This window comes from Coregonus clupeaformis, chromosome 17 (assembly GCF_020615455.1).
Source record: "Coregonus clupeaformis isolate EN_2021a chromosome 17, ASM2061545v1, whole genome shotgun sequence".
Lineage (NCBI taxonomy): Eukaryota > Metazoa > Chordata > Actinopteri > Salmoniformes > Salmonidae > Coregonus > Coregonus clupeaformis.
In genome coordinates, this window is record NC_059208.1 from 66,385,064 (window position 1) to 66,408,313 (window position 23,250).

Here is a 23,250-nt window from a genome sequence, read left to right on the forward strand (position 1 = left end):
AAATATTTTTTACCGTGACCATGGACTACTTCACTTAGTTCCGCTGTAATATTGCATACCTATTCTATCATCTTTTTTACTAAGGTCATGCACCTACAAAATGTTATAATTAAATTAAATGTATGTACTTAATTTTTGTTCCCCATTTCATAGCATCAAAGGTTTGAAACAACTCTGAATCATGCCTTCGAGCAGCTCGGAGAGGTTAGTGAGTAGTGCATGGAATTAAGTTGCCATGGTAAAAATAAACAGTTAAGTCTTCAATTCACATTTCAACAACACATACATTCCTTGAGACATTACTTGCTACAACAAACCACGTTTTTTATGTGTAGTGTAATTAAAGTATCACAATGATTCCTCCAGCTGATTCTCTGCTGAAATATGACAACCCAGTCTTGGTGAGCAGAAACACAGAAAAGAAGTCACCAAAGGTACGATAATGTTAACAAAATACGTTTTGAATGCTGGCTGCTAACGTTAGTTACAGTAGCTATAGGTAGCTAAATGTATCCATCTAGTGGTATCTAACATACATTACGTGCACTGTCATTACTTTGAAATCAATGTCATGCCAATGTTCCTGCAATGTTCCTAGTGAGCTGTGAGAGGTCAAACAATTGTCTTTGCTTTTTTCAACATCAAATTGGCTGAAGATGGATGTTCTTCTAATCTAAATGATGTGTACTGCAAATTCAGGCACGGCCTCTGAAAGTGGCCCCACCACAGCCTGCCATGACTGGCCCTGTGCCACCTCCACCCAAACCCAAGATCCCCTCAGCCGATGCCAACAAACAGCAAACCGAGGAGATCCTCAATGCCATACTACCACCCAGGTATGACATGACACGCTCACATCTTCACTAATAAACACCCTTCTCCCTATTTCTTCCCCTTAGGGAAATTAACCAATATTCCCGGTTTTGGAAAACCTGAAATCTGGCAACCCTGGGTTAATCTGAGTTCTACCACTGTTACAGGGAATGGATGGAGACCAACCAGCTGTGGGTGCAGCAGGTGTCCAGCACACCGTGTACCCGCATGGATGTGGTACACCTACAGGAGCAGCTGGATCTGAAGCTGCAGCAGAGACAGGCCAGGGAGACAGGCATCTGCCCAGTCCGCAGGGAGCTCTACTCCCAGTGCTTCGGTAAGGAGAGAGGGGAAGGAAATATGAGATGCAAGGATGGTAGTAATAGTAGAAAAGTGTGTTGGATGCAAATCCTAAAGCCGGGCCAGTTTCCAGGAGGAACTAGATTAGGCTAGCCTAAACCTGGTCTGGAACTAAAAAGCTATTTCACTGGGTTTAATCTGTGTCCGGGAAACTGGCCCTAAAGAATGTTGCATTGTGAGTTTCTGTGTTTAAAACTCTATCCCATTGATTGTCTGTAGATGAGTTGATCAGACAGGTAACCATCAACTGTGCTGAGAGAGGACTGCTGTTGTTGCGTGTGCGAGACGAAATCCGTATGACCATTGCTGCTTACCAGACACTGTACGAGAGCAGTGTGGCCTTTGGCATGAGAAAAGCCCTGCAGGCCGAGCAGGGCAAATCTGACATGGAGAAGAGGGTAAGGAAATGGGACACAAACAAACATGACACTTTTCTAAAAAAAAGAAAAGAAAAAAAAGAGCATTTTCCGACCTTTGCATCATTGTAGATTAACCTCTACATTCAGAATGCTTGACCTGTCTGCAGTGTCACTGGGAAACTTTTCAAGCGACCAAGCTAGTGTAGACCAGCAGAGGGCACCATCTTTCTAACCCTCTTGGCTGCATTTACACAGGCAGCCCAATTCTGTTATTTTTTTTCCACTAATTGGTCTTTTGACCAATCACATAATCTTTTCACAGATATTTTTCAGAGTTGATCTGATTGGTCAAAAGACCAATTAGTGAAAAGAAAGATCAGAATTAGGCTGCCTGTCTAAACCCAGCCCATGACGTCAGAGAACACTCAGCTTTTACCACTTCATCTCACAGATAAAGCTAAAGATAGTGAATGAGGAGAAACAATCCAAGTGAATGGACTGCTGCACCATTGAATGATTAAAAACCTTTATTACCCGAAAGTGAATTTGATTTGCATCTACTTGTGTAGATCTCCGATTTGGAGAACGAGAAGCGGGACCTGGAGAGACAGGTTAACGAGCAGAAGGCCAAGTGTGAGGCCATCGAGAAGAGGGAGACTGAGAGACGGCAGGTGGAGGAGAAAAAACACACAGAGGAGATTCAGTTCCTGAAGAGGACCAACCAGCAGCTCAAGGTAAATGCGCTCAGTCATCATCACTGTGCGAACTTGCCAACTCCTATGGGCATTGTCGCGCCAAATAACTTATAGAAATTCTTTCAAATTAAATCAATCAATTAATGTCATTTGAAATATACTTAACAAAACTATAAACGCAACATCAAAAGTGTTGATCCCATGTTTCATGAGCTGAAATAAATTATCCCAGACATTTTCCACACGCACAAAAAGCGTATTTCTCTCAAATGTTGTGCACAAATTTGTTTACATCCCTGTTAGTGAGCATTTCTCCTTTGCCAAGATAATCCATCCACCTGACAGGTGTGGCATATCAAGAAGTTGAATAAGTAGCATGATCATTGCACAGGTGCAACTTGTACTGGGGACAATAAAAGACCACTCTAAAATGTGCAGTTTTGTCACAACACAATGCCACATATGTCAAAATGTTTGAGGGAGCGTGCAATTGGCATGCTGACTACAAGAATGTCCACCAGAACTGTTGCCAGATAATTGAATATTCATTTCTCTACCATAAGCCACCTCCGTCATTTTAGAGAATTTGGCAGTAAGTCCAACCGGCTCAACAACAGACCACGTGTAACCACGCCAGCCCAGGACCTCCACATCTGGCTGGGCTTCTTCACCTGCGGGATCTTCTGAAACCAGCCCAACCGGACAGCTGATGACACTGTGGGTTTGCACAAGCAAAGAATTTCTGCACAAACTGTCAGCTTATCTGCGTGCTCGTTGTCCTCACAAGGGTCTTGACCTGACTGCAGTTCGGCGTCGTAATGGACTTCAGTGGACAAATGCTCACCTTTGATGGCCACTGGCACGCTGGAGAAGGGTGCGCTTCAGATTAATCCCCGTTTCAACTGTACCAGGCCGATGGCAAACAGCGTGTATGGCATTGTGTGGGCGAGCGGTTTGCTGATGTCAACGTTGTGAATAGAGTGCCTCATGGTGGCGGTGGGATTATGGTATGGGCAGGCATAAGATACGGACAACAAACACAATTGCATTTTATTGATGGCAATTTGAATGCACAGAGATAACGTGACGAGATCCTGAGGCCCATTGTCGTGGCATTCATCCGCCGCTATCACCTCACATTTCAGCATGATAATGCACGGCCCCATGTCACAAGGATCTGTACACTATTCCTGGAAGCTGAAAATGTCCCATTTCTTCCATGGCCTGCATACTCACCAGACATGTCACCCATTGAGCATGTTTGGGATGCTCTGGATCGTCATGTACGACAGCGTGTTCCAGTTCATGTCAATATCCAGCAACTTCACCCAGCCATTGAAGAGAAGTGGGACAACATTCCACAGGCCACAATCAACAGCCTGATCAACTCTATGCGAAGGAGATGTGTCGTGCTGCATAAGGCAAATGGTGGTCACACCAGATACTGACTGGTTTTCTGATCCACGCCCCTACCTTTAAAAAAAAAAAGGTAACTGTGACCAACAGATGCATATCTGTTTTCCCAGTCATGTGAAATCCATAGCGTAGGGCCAAATTAATGTCAATTGACTGATTTCCTTATATGAACTGTAACTCAGTAAAATCTTTGAAATTGTTGCATGTTGCATTTATACTTTGTTCAGTATACAGTACCAGTCAAAAGTTTGGACACAAACTCATTCAAGGTTTTTATTTTTTAAAACTATTTTCTACATTGTAGAATAATAGTGATGACATCAAAACTATGAAATAACACATGGAATCATGTAGTAACCAAAGAAGTGTTAAACAAATCAAAATATTTTATATTTGAGATTCTTCAAATAGCCACACTTTGCCTTGATGACAGCTTTGCACACTCTTGGCATTCTCTCAACCAGCTTCACCTGGAATGCTTTTCCAAAGGTCTTGAAGGAGTTCCCACATATGCTTAGCACTTGTAGGCTGCCTTTCCTTCACTCCGCCATCCGACTCATCCCAAACCATCTCAATTGGGTTGAGGTCGGGGGATTGTGGAGGCCAGGTCATCTGATGCAGCACTCCATCACGCTCCTTCTTGGTAAAATAGGCCTTACACAGCCTGGAGGTGTGTTGGGTCATTGTCCTGTTGAAAAATAAATGATAGTTCCACTAAGCCCAAACCAGATGGGATGCCGTATCGCTGCAGAATGCAGAACACATGCAGAGATCATCTGTTCACCCACACCCGTCTCACAAAGACAAGGCGGTTGGAACCAAAAATCTCAAATTTGGACTCCAGACCAAAAGACACATTTCCACCGGTCTAATGTCCATTGCTTGTGATTCTTGGCCCAAGCAGGTCTCTTCTTCGTATTGGTGTCCTTTAGTAGTGGTTTCTTTGCAGCAATTCGACCATGAATCCTTCCTAAGTTTGAGTTATTCACTGCACTAGCACACTCCGCCAACCCTGATGTTCTAGCAGTGTCTGAATCCTGGCTTAGGAAGGCCACCAAAAATGCAGAGATTTCCATCCCCAACTACAACATTTTCCGTCTCGATAGAACTGCCAAAGGGGGTGGGGTTGCAATCTACTGTAGAGATAGCCTGCAGAGCTCTATCGTACTATCCAGGTCTGTGCCCAAACAGTTTGAGCTTCTACTGCTAAAAATCCACCTTTCCAGAAATAAGTCTCTCACTGTTGCCGCTTGCTACAGACCCCCCTCAGCCCCGAGCTGTGCCCTGGACACCATATGTGAACTGATTGCCCCCCCATCTATCCTCAGAGTTCGTACTGCTTGGTGACCTAAACTGGGATATGATTAACACCCCAGCCAACCTACAATCTAAACTAGATGCCCTCAATCTCACACAAATGATCAACGAACCTACCAGGTACAACCCTAAATCTGTAAACATGGGCACCCTCATAGATATCATCCTGACAAATTTACCCTCTAAATACACCTCCGCTGTCTTCAACCAGGATCTCAGCGATCACTGCCTTATTGCCTGCGTCCGTAATGGGTCCGCAATCAAACAACCACCCCTCATCACTGTCAAACGCTCCCTAAAACACTTTAGCGAGCAGGCCTTTCTAATTGACCTGGCCCGGGTATCCTGGATGGATATTGACCTCATTCCGTCAGTAGAGGATGCCTGGTTGTTCTTTAAAAGTAATTTCCTCTCAATCTTAAATAAACATGCCCCATTCAAAAAATACAGAACTAAGAACAGATGTAGCCCCTGGTTCTCCTCAGACTTGACTGCCCTTGACCAGCACAAAAACATCCTGTGGCGTACTGCATTAGCATCGAACAGCCCCCGCGATATGCAACTTTTCAGGGAAGTCAGGAACCAATATACACAATCAGTTAGGAAACCAAAGGCTAGCTTTTTCAAACAGAAATTTGCATCCTGTAGCACTAACTCCAAAAAGTTTTGGGACACTGTAAAGTCCATGGAAAATAAGAGCACCTCCTCCCAACTGCCCACTGCACTGAGGCTAGGAAACACTGTCACCACCGATAAATCTACAATAATCGAGAATTTCAACAAGCATTTTGCTACGGCTGGCCATGCTTTCCACCTGGATACCACTACCCCGGACACCAGCTCTGCACCCTCCGCTGCAACTTGCCCATGCCCCCCCGCTTCTCCTTCACACATATTCAGACAGCTGATGTTCTGAAAGAGCTAAAAAATCTGGACCCCTACAAATCAGCTGGGCTAGACAATTTGGACCTTTTCTTTCTAAAATTAGCCGCCGAAATTGTCGCAACCCCTATTACTAGCCTGTTGAACCTCTTTCGTAACGTCTGAGATCCCCAGAGATTGGAAAGCTGCCGCGGTCATCCCCCTCTTCAAAGGGGGTGACACTCTAGATCCTAACTGTTATAGACCTATATCCATCCTGACCTGCCTTTCGAAAGTATTTGAAAGCCAAGTTAACAAACAGATCACCGACCATTTCGAATCCCACCGTACCTTCTCCGCTATGCAATCCGGTTTCCGAGCTGGTCATGGGTGCACATCAGCCAAGGTCCTAAACGAAATTATAAACGCGATTGATAAAAGACAGTACTGCGCAGCCGTCTTCATCGACCTGGCCCAGGCTTTCGACTCTGTCAACCACCGCATTCTTATTGGCAGACTAAATAGCCTTGGTTTCTCAAATGACTGCCTCGCCTGATTCACCAACTACTTCTCAGATAGAGTTCAATGTGTCAAATCGGAGGGCCTGTTGTCTGGACCGCTGTCCGTCTCTATGGGCGTGCCACAGGGTTCAATTCTCGGGCCGACTCTATTCTCTGTGTATATCAATGATGTCGCTCTTGCTGCTGGTGACGCTCGGATCCACCTCTATGTGGACGACACCATTTTGTATACATCTGGCCCTTCATTGGACACTGTGTTAACAAACCTCCAAATGAGCTTCAATGCCATACAACACTCCTTCCGTAGCCTCCAACTGCTCTTAAACACTAGTAAAACTAAATGCATGCTCTTCAACCGAACGCTGCTTGCACCCGCACACCCAACTAGAATCACTACTCTCGGCGGGTCTGACCTAGAGTATGTGGACAACTACAAATACCTAGGTGTCTGGTTAGACTGTAAACTCTCCTTCCACACTCACATTAAGCATCTCCAATCCAAAGTTAAATCTAGAATCGGCTTCCTATTTCGCAACAAAGCCTCCTTCACTCATGCTGCCAAACATGTCCTCGTAAAACTGACTATCCTACCGATCCTTGACTTCGGCGATGTCATTTACAAAATAGCCTCCAACACCCTACTCAGCAAATTGGATGTAGTCTATCACAGTGCCATCCGTTTTGTCACCAAAGCCCCATATACTACCCACCATTGTGACCTGTACGCTCTTGTTGGCTGGCCCTCACTACATATTCGTCGCCAAACCCACTGGCTCCAGGTCATCTATAAATCACTGCTAGGCAAATCCCCGCCTTATCTTAGCTCATTGGTCACCATAGCAACACCCACCCGTAGTCTGCGCTCCAGCAGGTATATCTCACTGGTCATCCCCAAAGCCAAGACCTCCTTTGGCCGCCATTCCTTCCAGTTCTCTGCTGTCAATGACTGGAACGAACTGCAAAAATCTCTGAAGCTGGAGACTTATCTCCCTCACTAACTTTAAGCGTCAGTTGTCAGAGCAGCTTACCGATCACTGCACCTGTACACAGCCTTTCTGAAATTAGCCCACCCAACTACCTCATCCCCATATTGTTATTTATTTTGCTAATTTGCACCCCAGTATCTCTATTTGCACATCATCTTTTGCACATCTATCATTCCAGTATTATACGAAATTGTAACTATTTTGCACTATGGCCTATTTATTGCCTTACCTCCATAATTTACTACATTCGCACACACTGTATATATATTTTCTGTTGTATTTTTGACATTGTTTCATTTTACCCCATATGTAACTCTGTTGTTGTTTTTAATCGCACTGCTTTGCTTTATCTTGGCCAGGTCGCAGTTGTAAATGAGAACTTGTTCTCAACTGGCTTACCTGGTTAAATAAAGGTGAAAAAATAAAATTAAAATGAAGGCCTGATTCACACAGTACCCTCTGAACAGATGATGTTGAGATGTGCCCCCCCACCTTGTCACAACACAACTGATTGCCTCAAACGCATTAAGACGGAAAGAAATTCCACAAATGAACTTTTAAGAAGGCACACCTGTTAATTGAAATGAACTCCAGGTGACTACCTCATGAAGCTCATTGAGAGAATGCCAAGAGTGTGCAAAGCTGTCAAGGCAAAGGGTGGCTGTTGGTGCTATCATCTTCAGGACAGGAATACCGGCTTACTTAACGGAGGAATAAACACACATGTTCATCGTTGGTGTTTCAACCAGAACGCGGGAAAATGCCCTTTCTTTATTTTCGCACATGCGCAGTTGTACATCTCTCATAGGGCATAACTGTACCAGTGTAAGAACACAATTTATAACATATTAGTCTATATGTTAACACCCCCACTTGCTCTTATACTGTACAAGTCGTATTCAACCTAACTATCAACACATTTAGCTTACAGTTATACATCTCACAAATGTCAGTTTACATTCCAAACATATAACCCAAGAATTTTTCATTTTTGAACTTCGTTACAGGTTTAGTCAAAACATCTGCAACCATGTCTGCTGTTGGACAATATTCAATACTTATTTTGCCATCACTGAGCGCAGATCGAATGAAATCTGATGTCAACATGTTTACATCTCTGACGACATACTGGGTTCTTTGACAGAGCAATTGCACCTTGGTTATCTTCAAAGATTGTTACTGGTGCATATTGGCACTCACTATCCATCTGGCCCAATAACTGTACAAGGTACAAACTTTCTTGTGTAGTAGCAGCCAGTGCCATGTACTCCGCTTCACATGTAGATAAAGCTACTGTTGGCTGCTTCTTAGACCTCCATGAAATAACAGGTCCACATTTAGTTAAACTAAAACAATACCCTGTTATGCTTCGTCTGTCACTTTGATCTGCTGCCCAATCAGCATCACTATATGCTACGAGGTTGATTTTTTCCACCCCCTTTTTGTAACACAACTCCTGATTCATTGTCCCCTTCAAGTACCTCAACACATGTTTAGCTGTTATCCAGTGTTGCTCTTTTGGTTCTGATAGGTATTGTGACAGCTTGCTGACAATCCAACTGATATCCGGTCTTGTACATGTCATAACATATATCAAGCTGCCTATCACTTCACGATACCTTTTTGAATCAATAGGTTCACCATCACCATCAAAGTTTGTTTTTTTGTTCACATGGTGTTGACCTTGTTTTACAGTCTGACATACCAAACCTTTCCAGTATCTTGGTTATGTACCTTGTTTGGCTCATCTTTATTTTCCCTTCACTTTGTGTAAAATCAATGCCTAGGAAATGTCTAAGCCTCCCAAGATCTTTCATCTTAAATTTTTCACTTAACATTTCTTTTACACTTGTGAGTGAGTCACTATCACTAGCAGCGATAATTAGATCATCGACCCAAATTATCAAAATGATCCTTTCTGTTGCAGTTTGTTTGTTGTAAACACAGTGATCAGCTGGGTTCTGTGTAAAACCATTTTCACTAAGGTGATCATGCAACATTTTGTTCCAGTTCCTTCCTGACTGTTTCAGGCCGTACAGTGACTTGTTCAGTTTGCAGACTAGTTGCTCACCTGTATCTGACCTGACTTCAAAACCCTCTGGTTGCTCCATGTACACTTCACAGTCAATAGGAGCATGTAGATATGCTGTTTTGACATCCATCTGATGTAACTCTAAGTCATACTGAGCTGCTAGCTGCATCAAACAACGTACTGATGTCATATTTGCAGTTGGAGAAAAAGTCTCCTTGTAGTCTATTCCTGCCACTTGACTATATCCCTTTGCAACATATCTTGCCTTGTATGTCTCAGTCTCATCTGAATTGTTTTTGACCGCATAGACCCACCTGCCCCCCACTGCATTTTTACCCTCTGGCAGTGTGGTCAATGTGAATGTATCATTTTCCCTAAGGGAATCCATCTCCTCCTTCATAGCAGTAGCCCAAATCTCTGATTTTGGTGAAATCATTGCTTCTTTGAAGGTTTGTGGTGCATTGCACATTACTCTGTAGCAGTAGTCAACACTAGGTGGTATCTGGTCATCACACTTCACTTTACACTCATAGTCTTTTAAGTACTGGGGCTTCTTCCTCTCTCTGTCTGGATAGCGTGGACTCTGACTATCTGAAGTCTCGATTTGCACATCTTGTGTCTCTTCGGAATTTTGAGCTGCCATCTTGGCTTTTGGCATGGGGGATTGAAATCTCTCCCCATGAAGATCATCACTCATTTCCAAATCTGTCTGAGTTTGGCGTTCGACTACACCTTTTGTAAACGAACTTGACTAATCTCTTTTAAGAACTTTTCCAGTGTCTGGGTAGTAGACTAGGTATGCTGGACTATTTTTATCATACCCACAAAAATACCCTTTTCACATCTTGAGTCCAACTTTTTCTTGTTCTGTCTGTATGCATAGCAAACAGATCCAAATTCTTTCATCTTTGAAAGATCAGGCTTTCTCCCAGTAAACATGTAGTGTGGAGTCTGTCCTACACGCTTATTGTAACACCTATTGCGAATTACTGCAGCAGTCATTACAGCATATGTCCACAATTTCTTTGGTAGGTTGCTCTCAAGTAGCATGCATCTTGCCATTTCAAACAGTGTTCTCCAATTTCTCTCAGCGGTCCCATTTTGATGGGGTGAGTAAGGGGCTGAAGTTTCATGTCTTATGGCATTCTTACTGAGCAGTGACTGGAACTCTTTGGCTGTGTACTCTGTGCCATTATCTGACCTGACACACTTTATTTTGAATGCAAATGTGTGGCCTTCAGCATCTGTTGCTTGTTTCACATTGTCTCTTCTTTTTCGTCTGCAATTTGCGTCAGTATGAGTGGAGCGCTTGCAAAAACTACACCACTGTCTCCGTTCTCTGTGCTCTCCAGTAACAGTACATTCCCGGGCCTTGTGCCCTTTCTGGCCACAGTTGAAGCAGGTTATCTCGGTCCCTTTATCTCTTCCTCTTGGCCAGCTAACTTTAATGTTACTTGCCTTCATCACGTTGTCGTCAGTGGAAATGGCGCTAAACTTCTCGGTGCTTTCATAGCTCCTCAACTTGGTTTTGAACTTGCCATAAGTTGTCGGCTCGTCACTCTGCGTTATGTGGATGGCAAACGGCTTAAATGATTCGGGCAAACCTTTTCAGAATCATTGCAATCAACAGCCCGTCACTTAACGTCTCTTCAGCATTCCTCAGTGCTGTAATAGCCGTCTCAGCACGAATGATATAATCCGTAACACTTTCGTCACTGGCTTTCTGAAGAGAAGTTAGCTCAGTGTAGAGGCTAATCACACGTGGCTTCCCTTTACCTGCATAATGTTCCTCAATATCTTCAACGCTTTTCTCCCATCATCTGCTGCTTCTCTCATTATCAGGGAAAGACTTATCATCCAAAACCTGTATCAATTCGGCGTAGGCTTCTTCATTTTTCTCTCCGTCTTCTTCATCTTCATCCACGCTCAATATGGTGGCCTTTAGCCCTAGCAAACGCAAGTGTCCCAAAAACTTCGTCTCCCATAACTCGTAGTTTTTTTCATCTCCGTCGAAACATAATCTATTCCATCGGCTTCCATGTTCCTTCCTGGGCCCATAACCTGTTGGTGCTATCATCTTCAGGACAGGAATACCGGCTTACTTAACGGAGGAATAAACACACATGTTCATCGTTGGTGTTTCAACCAGAACGCGGGAAAATGCCCTTTCTTTATTTTCGCACATGCGCAGTTGTACATCTCTCATAGGGCATAACTGTACCAGTGTAAGAACACAATTTATAACATATTAGTCTATATGTTAAGTGGCTATTTGAAGAATCTCAAATATAACATTGATTTGTTTAACACTTTTGGTTACTACATGAATCCATATTTGTTATTTCATAGTTATGTCTTCACTATTATTCTACAATGTAAAAATAAAGAAAACCCCTTGAATGAGTAGGTGTCCAAACTTTTGACTGGTAGTGTACATGTATATTATTCAAAATATGCAGCCAACAGCTGTACAGATATTGCTGGAAAACTTCTCTGCAGATTCCATTTTGTCATCATAAATTACACTTATCCCACATTTCCGCTTTATAAATACACTGTATGACCAAAAGTATGTAGACACCTGCTCATTCCAAAAATCATGGGCATTAATATGGAGTAGGTCCCCCCTTTGCTGCTATAACAGCCTCCACTCTTCTTTTCCACTAGCTGTTGGAACATCGCTGCAGGGACTTGCTTCCATTCAGCCACGAGCATTAGTGAGGTCAGATACTGATGTTGGGCGATTAGGCCTGGCTCGCAGTCAGCGTTCCAATTAATCCCAAAGGTGTTTGATGGGGTTGAGGTCAGGGCTCTGTGCGGGCCAGTCAAGTTCTTCCCCACTGATCTCGACAAACCATTTCTGTATGGACCTCACTTTGTGCACGGGGGCATTGTCATGCTGAAACAGGAAAGGGCCTTCCCCAAACTGTTGCCACAAAATTGGAAGCACAGAATCGTCTAGAACAGGGGTGTCAAACGTACGGCCCGCGGGCCGGATCAGGCCCGCAAACGGGTTTAATCCGGCCCGCGAGATGATTAAAAAAAAACAAAAAAAAAACAAATTTTGTAAAGTATACAAATGCGCTGCAATTTTTCAATAAAATAAACTGCTGTTCCAATTGCGTCCACTGGATGGCGCAATAGCAATTGTGTTAAGCAAGCAAACTTTATACCGGGGCAGAGCAAGTAGGTCAAGCACGTGCAGCCAATGAGCTACTTTGTTTTGCCCGCGATATTTATTACGGCTTCTACTTTTAACATTATGTGCTTTGGCACCCTCATTGCCCCAATATGTCTCTGTCAAAAAAGAGAAAAGTGGACGCAGAGTGCAGAGTGTTCCAAGAAAAATGGTCATCCTATTTATTCACGGAATTGAATGGGAAAGCTGTATGTTTGGTGTGTTCAGAGCATTTTGCAGTGCTGAAAGAATATAACCTTCGGCCGCCACTATGTGAGTCTTCATGCCGACAAATATGACAACTTTCAAGGACAGCGGAGATGAGAGAAGGTGAATGAACTGTTGGCGGGTCTGAAGAAACAGCAGTCTGTGTTTACTCACAGCCGAGACATCAGTGACGCTGCAGTGAAAGCTAGCTACCTCATTGCTAATGAAATCGCAGTGGCTTCAAAACCATTTAGTGAGGGGTGAATTTGTAAAAACATGCATGATGAAGGCAGCGGAGATTGTGTGCCCTGAAAAGCGGCAGGCTTTTGCAAATATCAGCCTGACAAGAAACACAGTTGCAGACAGGATTTCCGATCTTTCAGTGGATTTGGACAGCCAGTTGAAGCAAAAAGTAAAGTCATTTATTGCGTTTTGGTTGCAATTGATGAAAGCACGGACATTACAGATGTTGCACAACTGGCCATTTTCATCCGCGGAGTTGATGACACATTGACCGTCACCGAGGAGTTCGTGGAGTTGGTGCCGATGACAGATACAACGACAGCAGCTGATATTTTTACCGCACTCGTCGGGCGCGCTGGACAGGGTTGGAGTGGACTGGTCCCGCGCTGTCAGCCTGGCTACAGATGGTGCGCCCTCAATGATCGGGAAAAAAGCAGGCGTTGTGACAAAGTTCAGAGAGAAAGTGCAATCTGCAAATGGAGGACGTGATTTTTTGACTTTTCACTGTATTTTGCACCAGGAGGCTTTGTGTTGCAAGTCATTAAAGATGGATAACGTCATGAAGGTGGTCATCCAAACTGTTAATTTCATCCGATCCAGAAGCCTGAATCACCGTCAGTTTGACAGCCTTCTCAGAGAGAAAGACCACATCTATGGCCTGCCATACCACACTGAGGTAAGATGGTTAAGCCGAGGTGCTGTGCTGAGGCGTTTTCTTTGATTTACGAGAAGAAATTGAACAGTTCATGGAAGAAAAGGGCAAACCAGTGTTAGAATTTCATTCCGCAGAATGGATGCAGGACCTTGCATTTATGGTGGATGTTACAGAGCACCTGAATAACTTGAACAAACAGCTGCAAGGGCGCAACAAAGTTGTCACGCAGTATTATGACAGCATACGTTCTTTCAAGTTGAAGCTGTCATTGTGGGAGACGCAACTTGCCGGTGGTGATGCAGCTCACTTCCCCTGTCTGAAAAATGTGTGCGCGACCCAACATTTTTTTATTTTTTTATTTTTTTAGTCATTTAGCAGACGCTCTTATCCAGAGCGACTTACATGAGCGATTAGGGTTAAGTGCCTTGCTCAAGGGCACATCGACAGATTTTTCACCTAGTCGGCTTGGGGATTAGAACCAGCGACCTTTCGGTTACTGGCACAACGCTCTTAACCACTAAGCTACCTGCCGCCCGTGTGGCAGACATGAAGCGGTTCAAAGATAAAATAACGGGACTGTTACGGGAGTTTGAGCAACGTTTTCAGATTTATGTTTATGTTTTTATGTTGATGTGCTATTGTTTTTAATTGATTTTATTTGTATATTTAACCTATTCTTGACTCTGTGGTTCTTGCACTTGTTTGGGGAACAGGATTTCATTATTTGTATCTACATTTCTGCCTGAGAAATGACACCCTGATATAGTTCTGTGATCTGTGAAACAGTTCTGTTAATCACTGAGGCATTGTGTGTTTGTGTTCTTTGTCCTCAGAACTTTCAAATAACTTGAGGTGTTTTATGATTAATAGTGATGTTGTGCTTTTGGACACTGTCCTCAGGCTCCAGCTTTATGTTTATATGTTTTTATGTTGATGTGCTATTGTTTTTAATTGATTTTATTTTATTTGTATATTTAACCTATTCTTGACTCTGTGGTTCTTGCACTTGTTTGGGGAACAGGATTTCATTATTTTTATCTACATTTCTGCCTGAGAAATGACACCCTGATATAGTTCTGTGATCTGTGAAACAGTTCTGTTAATCACTGAGGCATTGTGTGTTTGTGTGTTCTTTTTCTTTAGAATTTTCAAATAAACTTGACGTGTTTTATGATTAATAGTGATGTTGTGCTTGTACTATTTTGGACACACTGTCCTCAGGCTCCAGCTTTATGTTGTATGTTGATCGTATTAAAACAAAGAAAACAATCTGAAGTTGTTGTTTTTAAGTTATATATACCATGATTTTTCCGGTCCGGCCCACTTGGGAATAGATTTTCCTCCATGTGGCCCCTGAGCTAAAATGAGTTTGACACCCCTGGTCTAGAATGTCATTGTATGCTGTAGTGTTAAGGTTTCCCTTCACTGGAACGGGCCGAGCCCGAACCATGAAAAACAGCCCCAGACCATTATTCCTCCTCCACCAATCTACAGTTGGCACTATGCAGTCGGGCAGGTAGCGTTCTCCTGGCATTCGCCAAACCCAGATTAATCTGTTGGTGAAGTGTGATTCATCACTCCAGAGAACACGTTTCCACTGCTCGAGAGTCCAATGGTGGTAAGCTTTACACCACCCCAGCCGACGCTTGGCTGCTCGGCCATGGAAAACCCATTTCATGAAGCTCCCAACGAACAGTTCTTGTGCTGAAGTTGCTTCCAGAAGCAGTTTGGAACTACATGCGTCAGCACTCGGCGGTCTCGTTCTGTGAGCTTGTGTGGCCTACCACTTTGCGGCTGAGCCGTTGTTGCTCCTAGAAGTTTCTACTTAACAATAACAGCACTTAGTTGACCGGGGCAGCTCTAGCAGGGCAGGAATTTGATGAACTGACTTCTTGGAAAGGTGGCATCCTATGACGGTGCCACATTGAAAGTCACTGAGCTCTTCAGTAAGGGCATTCTACTGCCAATGTGTTGTGTTTGGAGATTGCATGGCATATATAGTGTATATTTGATAGATATTTTTAACATTTAAATTTCTTATCCTTTACAGGCCCAGCTGGAGGGGATCATTGCCCCAAAAAAGTGACCACTTCATTCCACAAGTGATCTGTAAGCGGCAGATTTCAGATGGTCCGACACAGCATTATATAATAAAAGTCTACTTCAAAGATAAAGCCTTGCGTTTCTATAGCAGAACAAAACAACTCAAATCATTTCTGTTCATATTATTTTTTATGGTATGACATTGTAGATTTGAAGATGTTTTTTTCAAAAGTGCAGTACATAACCTGGGTGCCAATGAGTTTCTGCTCTCTTGCCAACTCATGGAATTGTCATGCCAAATTTGACAGTTCCATAAGGAGTTAGCAAAAGAACGAAAACAGACTGGCACCCAGGCTTTGCACTGCAAAGTGAAAGGATGACACTCAGCCTTTCACTTCGCAGTGAAGCTCCATATAAGTTTAAGTAATAGTTTGACGCAACAGTGATTGTGTCACTTCGTTGAAGGTCACTCAGGATCAGGTTAATGCATCAAGTGATTCACTTGATTAAGAGATTAATAAGAACCTAATGCACTCAATGCCCCCTCACCCAAATCACTTTCCATCAAGATACCAAGGGTAGGTACCAAGACACCTTCAAACAATTAATTACAATGACAGGGTCATTAAAATAAGGACTTATTAGAAAATGTCCCAGTTTGGTCTCTTGGACCTCAGACTAGCGCTTCAATCTCTTGGCTTTCTTGCCCTCACTGGGCGCCGTAGGAATCTTTCTGTTCTTGTTCTTGTTCTTGACATTGTGTGTTTCGTAATAGCGTGTTCCAACTTTCTTCACCTTCTGAGCACGATCCGCTGCTCTCCTCTGCAGAGAGAGAGGGAGATAAAGAAGACAAATGAGTGAGATTGAAGCCTGAGGAAGAACAGTGCCTTCCTTCATTCCATTAACATTAGCGGTAGGTGAGCAGCCATCCATCGGAGGCATCCAGTCTAGATAGATGGGTCTGTTTGACGTCAAACAGCGGGTAAGGGAACACGCAGTACCTGCTTGGATGTTAGACTTCTGTGTGGACGCGTTGGCTCCTCCGCCTCCTCGATTTTCCTCTTCTTGCCGACCTGTGTTACGGCTGAGGAACAAATGGTTGGCCAGTAAGTGGATGACCCATAGGCATGGAATTACTAAAACAGTTAATAGGACATTCCCATTCTATTTTTATGGTATGATTGCTTGTTTGGTTTCAGTTTGACAGTGGTCTTTGGCCAAATATCTACTCCAATGATATATTTTATCTGCTGCTACCCATGAAGACTTGTAAAGTCTGTGTATTTTGTGTAAAGGAAGGTGCCCTTTCATTTTTGATGGAATACATTTACCGGGGTTAAAGCAACAACAAAAAAAACATGACTGAAACTTAAGTCGATCTCAGATTGATTGTCTGCAGAGCCAAGTTAACCTCCCCTTTCATGTAAAAAAAAAAAAAAAGTAATGACCATCATGCTTTTAGGAAAAGAAGATCATTTTGTACATGTATTAAACTGCAAGTTTGACCAATTCCAGTCCTTTTCAATTGGAAATATAACAAAAAAGAATCCATACGACAGAAATCCATCACAGTGACAGAACTTTAACCCCTGCATTTGAGATGTCAGGTTGGCCATAAGCACACCAAGGAAAATCACAAGTTGAAATGAAGTTGTTACCTTTAGGTTGTGGTTTATTCGCCGCCTGCTTCACTTTCATGTCTGTGAGCACTTTGTCAGAGAGTGCCTTCGGAATCCTGTAAAAAAAAAAAAAAGTAGAAAGAGACGTCACATATCATCTCATTACTTCCTACACATCCAGACAGTCCCGTTGGAATTCACTGAGCCGACAATGGAAAGCAAATTGGCCGCAGACGACTCTTATTTGACATTGTTGAGCGAGGGATTGAGCTAAAGTTCACCAGCGAGAGAGACGGTGGGTGAGTGTGCGAAACAACGTGACATAAATGGTGATGAAAACCCCATCGATCAGACAGAACGGTATGAGCAGCTGCCAATCCCCAGTTGCCTGGACAGTGGAAAACGTGGCATGTTTCACCTCAAAGGACCCAGGCACCCTTCATCTCTCTCTCTAGGACTTCATCTCAAATGGCACCCTATTTCCTACATAGAGCACTACTTTTGGTGCACTATATAGGGAATAGGGTGCCATTTGGGCCAGATCTATGCCCGTCTTTTGGACAAGCTCTGGGGTTGATGTGCTTTATCATTTTATAAGCCAACATCTTCAAAACAAGACTGAAATGATAAGTGGTGGGGAGAACTGAGAAGAATAAGACAAACCGGATGGCGGAGAAGCGCTTGAGTCTGGCCCGGTCCAGGAACTGCTTGTACTTTGCAATCTTCCCATCCAGCTCGCGGATCGTCTCACGTGAACTCTTTTTTTCCTCCACCTTGGCAGGCTGACCGGCTGGGGTGGTGGCGGAGGCCTCAGCGTCTCCAGCTGCTGTCTCCCCATCCCCCTGCTCTTCATTTTCCTCTTCCTCATCTTCGCTATCCTTCTCCACGTCCGAGCCGAACAGGTCCGAGAAAACTAGGTTGTCGTTCTCCACGGGCGCCAGGTCATCGTCGTTGAACTCGGGCGCCACATTGATCTTACCGAAGTTCTGCCGGACGTTGGAGAGGATCTTCTGCACCTGCTCATGTTTGTGTTTCTGCTGCTGCTGGGCCTCCTGCTCGGCCGACACTGCAGCCACCACCTCCTCGCTCTGCTCCTCTGTTGCTGCTCCTTCCTGTACACGCTCTGTACCTTCTGGTGCCCCCTCCACTGGGAGTTTCTCCTTGCCCTGAAAACACACCAGTCAGTACAGCTTTCATAATCATGGCTAGGTTCCGATTCTTCTGAAGTGCGCACTAGCACATTCATTTGCATGGATTTAAAAACAATGCCATCTTGTTGCTCACCTGAGAGGACCATAACGGAAATAAGACTTTGGGTTTTAGCCTCAATCATTTTAATGTATGCATTGTTGTCCCCGGCTTGAGCAGCTTTATATCTATTTTTACTTATCAAATAAAAACAACTTGAGCAAAGTCAGTCAATGTGACCATACAAGCATGCACTCTTGCCCAATCTTGGCAATGCATGTGATGATATTTTACATTTAGCCAGAGGGTGGCAGACTATAACCAGAGCATGTGCTAACATTACTGTTGGGAATGTCTTTTTGTTTTGGTATGCGAGACAGAGGGTTTTATTGCAGCCGTTTGTCCACCTCTCACCTCATGCTCTCCCTCACAACCAGGGGGTTTTACGAAGAAGGGGATGCGTCCTCTCTGCCAGTCGTTCAGCACCATCTTGGAGACACAGGGAAGGTCTGGCTCACCCCCCTGCCACAGATAATGCATTAGGGAAACATGAGAATAAAATAAAGTAGGAATAAATGGAGGGTCCTTATATACAGTTGAAGTCGGAAGTTTACACACACTTAGGTTGGAGTCATTAAAACTTGTTTTTCAACCACTCCACACATTTCTTGTTAACTAACTATAGTTTTGGCAAGTTGGTTAGGACATCTACTTTGTGCATGCAACAATTGTTTACAGACAGATTATTTCACTTATCATTCACTGTATCACAATTCCAGTGGGTCTGAAGTTTACATACACTAAGTTGACTGTGCCTTTAAACAGCTTGGAAAATTCCAGAAAATGATGTCATGGCTTTAGAAGCTTCTGATAGGCTAATTGACATCATTTGTCAATTGGAGATGTACCTGTGGATGTACACTGCTCAAAAAAATTAAGGAACACTTAAACAACACATCCTAGATCTGAATGAATGAAATAATCTTATTAAAAACTTTTTTCTTTACATAGTTGAATGTGCTGACAACAAAATCACACAAAAATTATCAATGGAAATCAAATTTATCAACCCATGGAGGTCTGGATTTGGAGTCACCCTCAAAATTTAAGTGGAAAACCACACTACAGGCTGATCCAACTTTGATGTAATTTCCTTAAAACAAGTCAAAATGAGGCTCAGTAGTGTGTGTGGCCTCCACGTGCCTGTATGACCTCCCTACAATGCCTGGGCATGCTCCTGATGAGGTGGCGGATGGTCTCCTGAGGGATCTCCTCCTAGACCTGGACTAAAGCATCTGCCAACTCCTGGACAGTCTGTGGTGCAACGTGGCATTGGTGGATGGAGCGAGACATGATGTCCCAGATGTGCTCAATTGGATTCAGGTCTGGGGAACGGGCGGGCCAGTCCATAGCATCAATGCCTTCCTCTTGCAGGAACTGCTGACACACTCCAGCCACATGAGGTCTAGCATTGTCTTGCATTAGGAGGAACCCAGAGCCAACCGCACCAGCAGATGGTCTCACAAGGGGTCTGAGGATCTCATCTCGGTACCTAATGGCAGTCAGGCTACCTCTGGCGAGCACATGGAGGGCTGTGCGGCCCCCCAAAGAAATGCCACCCCACACCATGACTGACCCACCGCCAAACCGGAAGATGTTGCAGGCAGCAGAACGTTCTCCACGGCGTCTCCAGACTCTGTCACGTCTGTCACATGTGCTCAGTGTGAACCTGCTTTCATCTGTGAAGAGCACAGGGTGCCGCGGGTTGTGGTGTTTCTGGCAAATAAGTTGCCGTGTGGGCTGTAGCAACCTGTGGATGTCGGGCCCTCATACCACCCTCATGGAGTCTGTTTCTGACCGTTTGAGCAGACACATGCACATTTGTGGCCTGCTGGAGGTCATTTTGCAGGGCTCTGGCAGTGCTCCTCCTGCTCCTCCTTGCACAAAGGCGGAGGAAGCGGTCCTGCTGCTGGGTTGTTGCCCTCCTATGGCCTCCTCCACATCTCCTGATGTACTGGCCTGTCTCCTGGTAGCGCCTCCATGCTCTGAACACTACGCTGACAGACACAGCAAACCTTCTTGCCACAGCTCGCATTGATGTGCCATCCTGGATGAGCTGCACTACCTGAGCCACTTGTGTGGGTTGTAGACTCCGTCTCATGCTACCACTAGAGTGAAAGCACCGCCAGCATTCAAAAGTGACCAAAACATCAGCCAGGAAGCATCGGAACTGAGAAGTGGTCTGTGGTCACCACCTGCAAAACCACTTCTTTATTGGGGGTGTCTTGCTAATTGCCTATAATTTCCACCTGTTGTCTATTCCATTTGCACAACAGCATGTGAAATGTATTGTCAATCAGTGTTGCTTCCTAAGTGGACAGTTTGATTTCACAGAAGTGTGATTGACTTGGAGTTACATTGTGTTGTTTAAGTGTTCCCTTAATTTTTTTGAGCAGTGTATTTCAAGGCCTACCTTCAAACTCAGTGCCTCTTTGCTTGACATCATGGGAAAATCTAAAGAAAAATGTATGCACTCACTAACTGTAAGTCGCTCTGGATAAGAGCGTCTCCTAAATGACAATAAAAAAATTTAATAATAATCAGCCAAGACCTCAGAAAAAATATTGTAGACCTCCACAAGTCTGGTTCATCCTTGGGAGCAATTTCCAAATGCCTGAAGGTACCACGTTCATCTGTACAAACAATAGTACGCAAGTATAAACACCATGGGACCACGCAGCAATCATACCGCTCAGGAAGGAGATGTGTTCTGTCTCCTAGAGATGAACATACTTTGGTGCGAAAAGTGCAAATCAATCCCAGAACAGCAGCAAAGGACCTTGTGAAGATGCTGGAGGAAACAGGTACAAAAGTATCTATATCCACAGTAAAACGAGTCCTATATCGGCATAACCTGAAAGGCCGCTCAGCAAGGAAGAAGCCACTGTTCCATAATGACCATCGTTATGTTTGGAGGAAAAAGGGGGTACCTTGCAAGCCGAACAACACCATCCCAACCATGAAGCACGGGGGTGGCAGCATCATGCTGTGGGGGTGCTTTGCTGCAGGAGGGACTGGTGCACTTCACAAAATAGATGACATCATGAGGAAGGAAAATTATGTGGATATATTGAAGCAACATCTCAAGACATCAGTCCGGAAGTTAAAGCTTGGTCACAAATGGGTCTTCCAAATGGACAATGACCCCAAGCATACTTCCAAAGTTGTGGCAAAATGGCTTAAGGACAACAAAGTCAAGGTATTGGAGTGGCCATCACAAAGCCCTGACCTCAATCCTATAGAACATTTGTGGGCAGGACTGAAAAAGCGTGTGCGAGCAAGGAGGCTGACTTAGTTACACCAGCTCTGTCAGGAGGAATGGGCCAAAATTCACTCTTATTAAATTCAACTTATTGTGGGAAGCTTGTGGAAGGCTACCTGAAACGTTTGACCTAAGTTAAACAATTTAAAGGCAATGCTACCAAATACTAATTGTGTGTATGTAAACTTCTGATCCACTTGGAATGTGATTAAATAAATAAAAGCTGAAAGAAATCATTCTCTCCACTACTATTCTGACATTTCACATTCTTAAAAAAAGTGGTGATCCTAACAGACCTAAGACAGGGAATTTTTACTAGGATTAAATGCCAGGAATTGTGAAAAACTGAGTTTAAATGTATTTGGCTAAGGTGTATGTAAACTTCCGATTTCAACTGTAGAACTTATGTGCTACTTGGCATGATGGGTTCCAAATAAGCATTAGGGTCAAGTGTAGAATTTCAAACTGATCAAGAAATGTCACATACAAAAACATAGACTATGTTTACGGAAGATCATTTTTTACCACTGACCTACAGCTTGTCAAATACACAGATAAAGCCTGAAGATAACATACACCTTTCAGGACTAAAGTATATTGTGACATTCAAATTCCATTGACCACAAACAGTTATAAAGCTAATTCAGACAGATGAAAGATGAGGTCAGAAATGAAGACAAGCAGCCCAGACAATGTAGCCTGGTGGTCTCAGATCTGTGCCGTCTTGCCAATCCCTAAGGCCATTAGAATGCCTAACAACAACCATAGGAGTTGGCTATGAAGCACAAACAGATCTGGGGCGACCAACAGGCTACAGACAATGACCCTGGACTGTGACTTCAGCCCCCATTGATACACTCCAGGGTTATGTTAATTAAGTACCAAACGAGAGAAAACTGACTGAAAACAGTGAGGGACTATCTGAGCTTGTCCAATATCAAACACTTTGTTTTCCGTAAAGAAATTGCTACAGTGTGCACTAATTAATATGACCCAGGCCCTGACCTTGAGGAGTTTGCCCATGCGCATTGCCAGTTTCTCCAGGAAGTCCTCTGGGGAGCTCCAGGTGGGGATGCGGTACGTCTTCTGGATGTACTCTGGTTTGGCCCGCTCTAGCACCGCCGGAATGTGCTCCTCCGGGTTACGGATCTTCTCCACTTGCACCTGAGAAACAGGACAGGACACGTCAGGGAAACAGCAGTGAGGCATACAATTGTTAGGTTAGAAATGGTACAGGTTTAGACATGGAAGTATAAAAATAATGAGTGAGAAAGTTAGACACATATACCACCAAGACATGCTAACCTCTCATCATTACAATGACATGGGAGGGGGGTATGATATTTTTGCATCTAACTTTCTCACTTATCATTATTCACTATTCATTCAGGACTATCTGTAATCATGGTAGCATCCACATTAATGTACAAGTGTT

General features: G+C 43.8%; 2 protein-coding genes across 4 annotated transcripts in view; one reads left to right on the top strand and one right to left on the bottom strand.

Moving 5' to 3' along the window:
- Positions 1-4: 4 nt before the first annotated feature.
- LOC121586879 (axonemal dynein light intermediate polypeptide 1) lies at positions 5-15,817 on the top strand. 3 transcript variants are annotated; one of them, XM_041903898.2, is made up of 8 exons: positions 5-45; positions 154-204; positions 367-434; positions 700-836; positions 981-1,150; positions 1,393-1,571; positions 2,102-2,266; positions 15,694-15,817. In XM_041903898.2, exons 4-8 carry the CDS (start codon positions 736-738, stop codon positions 15,727-15,729), a joined length of 651 nt encoding a protein of 216 aa, XP_041759832.1. In that variant the 5' UTR covers positions 5-45; positions 154-204; positions 367-434; positions 700-735; the 3' UTR covers positions 15,730-15,817. The 3 variants fall into 3 exon arrangements, with proteins under 3 accessions (XP_041759832.1, XP_041759830.1, XP_041759831.1); XM_041903896.2 differs by lacking the exons at positions 5-45; positions 154-204 and adding an exon at positions 213-251; XM_041903897.2 differs by lacking the exons at positions 5-45; positions 154-204 and having other exon boundaries at positions 258-434.
- A 64-nt stretch (positions 15,818-15,881) lies between these two features.
- Positions 15,882-23,250, bottom strand: part of LOC121586878 (nucleolar GTP-binding protein 2) — a 30,349-nt gene continuing 22,980 nt past the window's right edge. The window contains exons 11-16 of the mRNA XM_041903895.2: positions 22,821-22,979; positions 18,908-19,015; positions 17,969-18,471; positions 17,345-17,421; positions 16,688-16,770; positions 15,882-16,508 (exon numbers count right to left, since the gene is read on the bottom strand). Coding sequence (XP_041759829.1) covers positions 16,365-16,508; positions 16,688-16,770; positions 17,345-17,421; positions 17,969-18,471; positions 18,908-19,015; positions 22,821-22,979 — 1,074 coding nt within the window. The 3' untranslated portion in view covers positions 15,882-16,364. The remainder of the gene's footprint in view (positions 16,509-16,687; positions 16,771-17,344; positions 17,422-17,968; positions 18,472-18,907; positions 19,016-22,820; positions 22,980-23,250) is intronic.

Coding starts and splice junctions, on each gene's coding strand:
- LOC121586879 (XM_041903896.2), top strand. Junction 1,151..1,392: donor GCTCTACTCCCAGTGCTTCG/GTAAGGAGAGAG, acceptor GATTGTCTGTAG/ATGAGTTGATCAGACAGGTA. Junction 1,572..2,101: donor AATCTGACATGGAGAAGAGG/GTAAGGAAATGG, acceptor CTACTTGTGTAG/ATCTCCGATTTGGAGAACGA.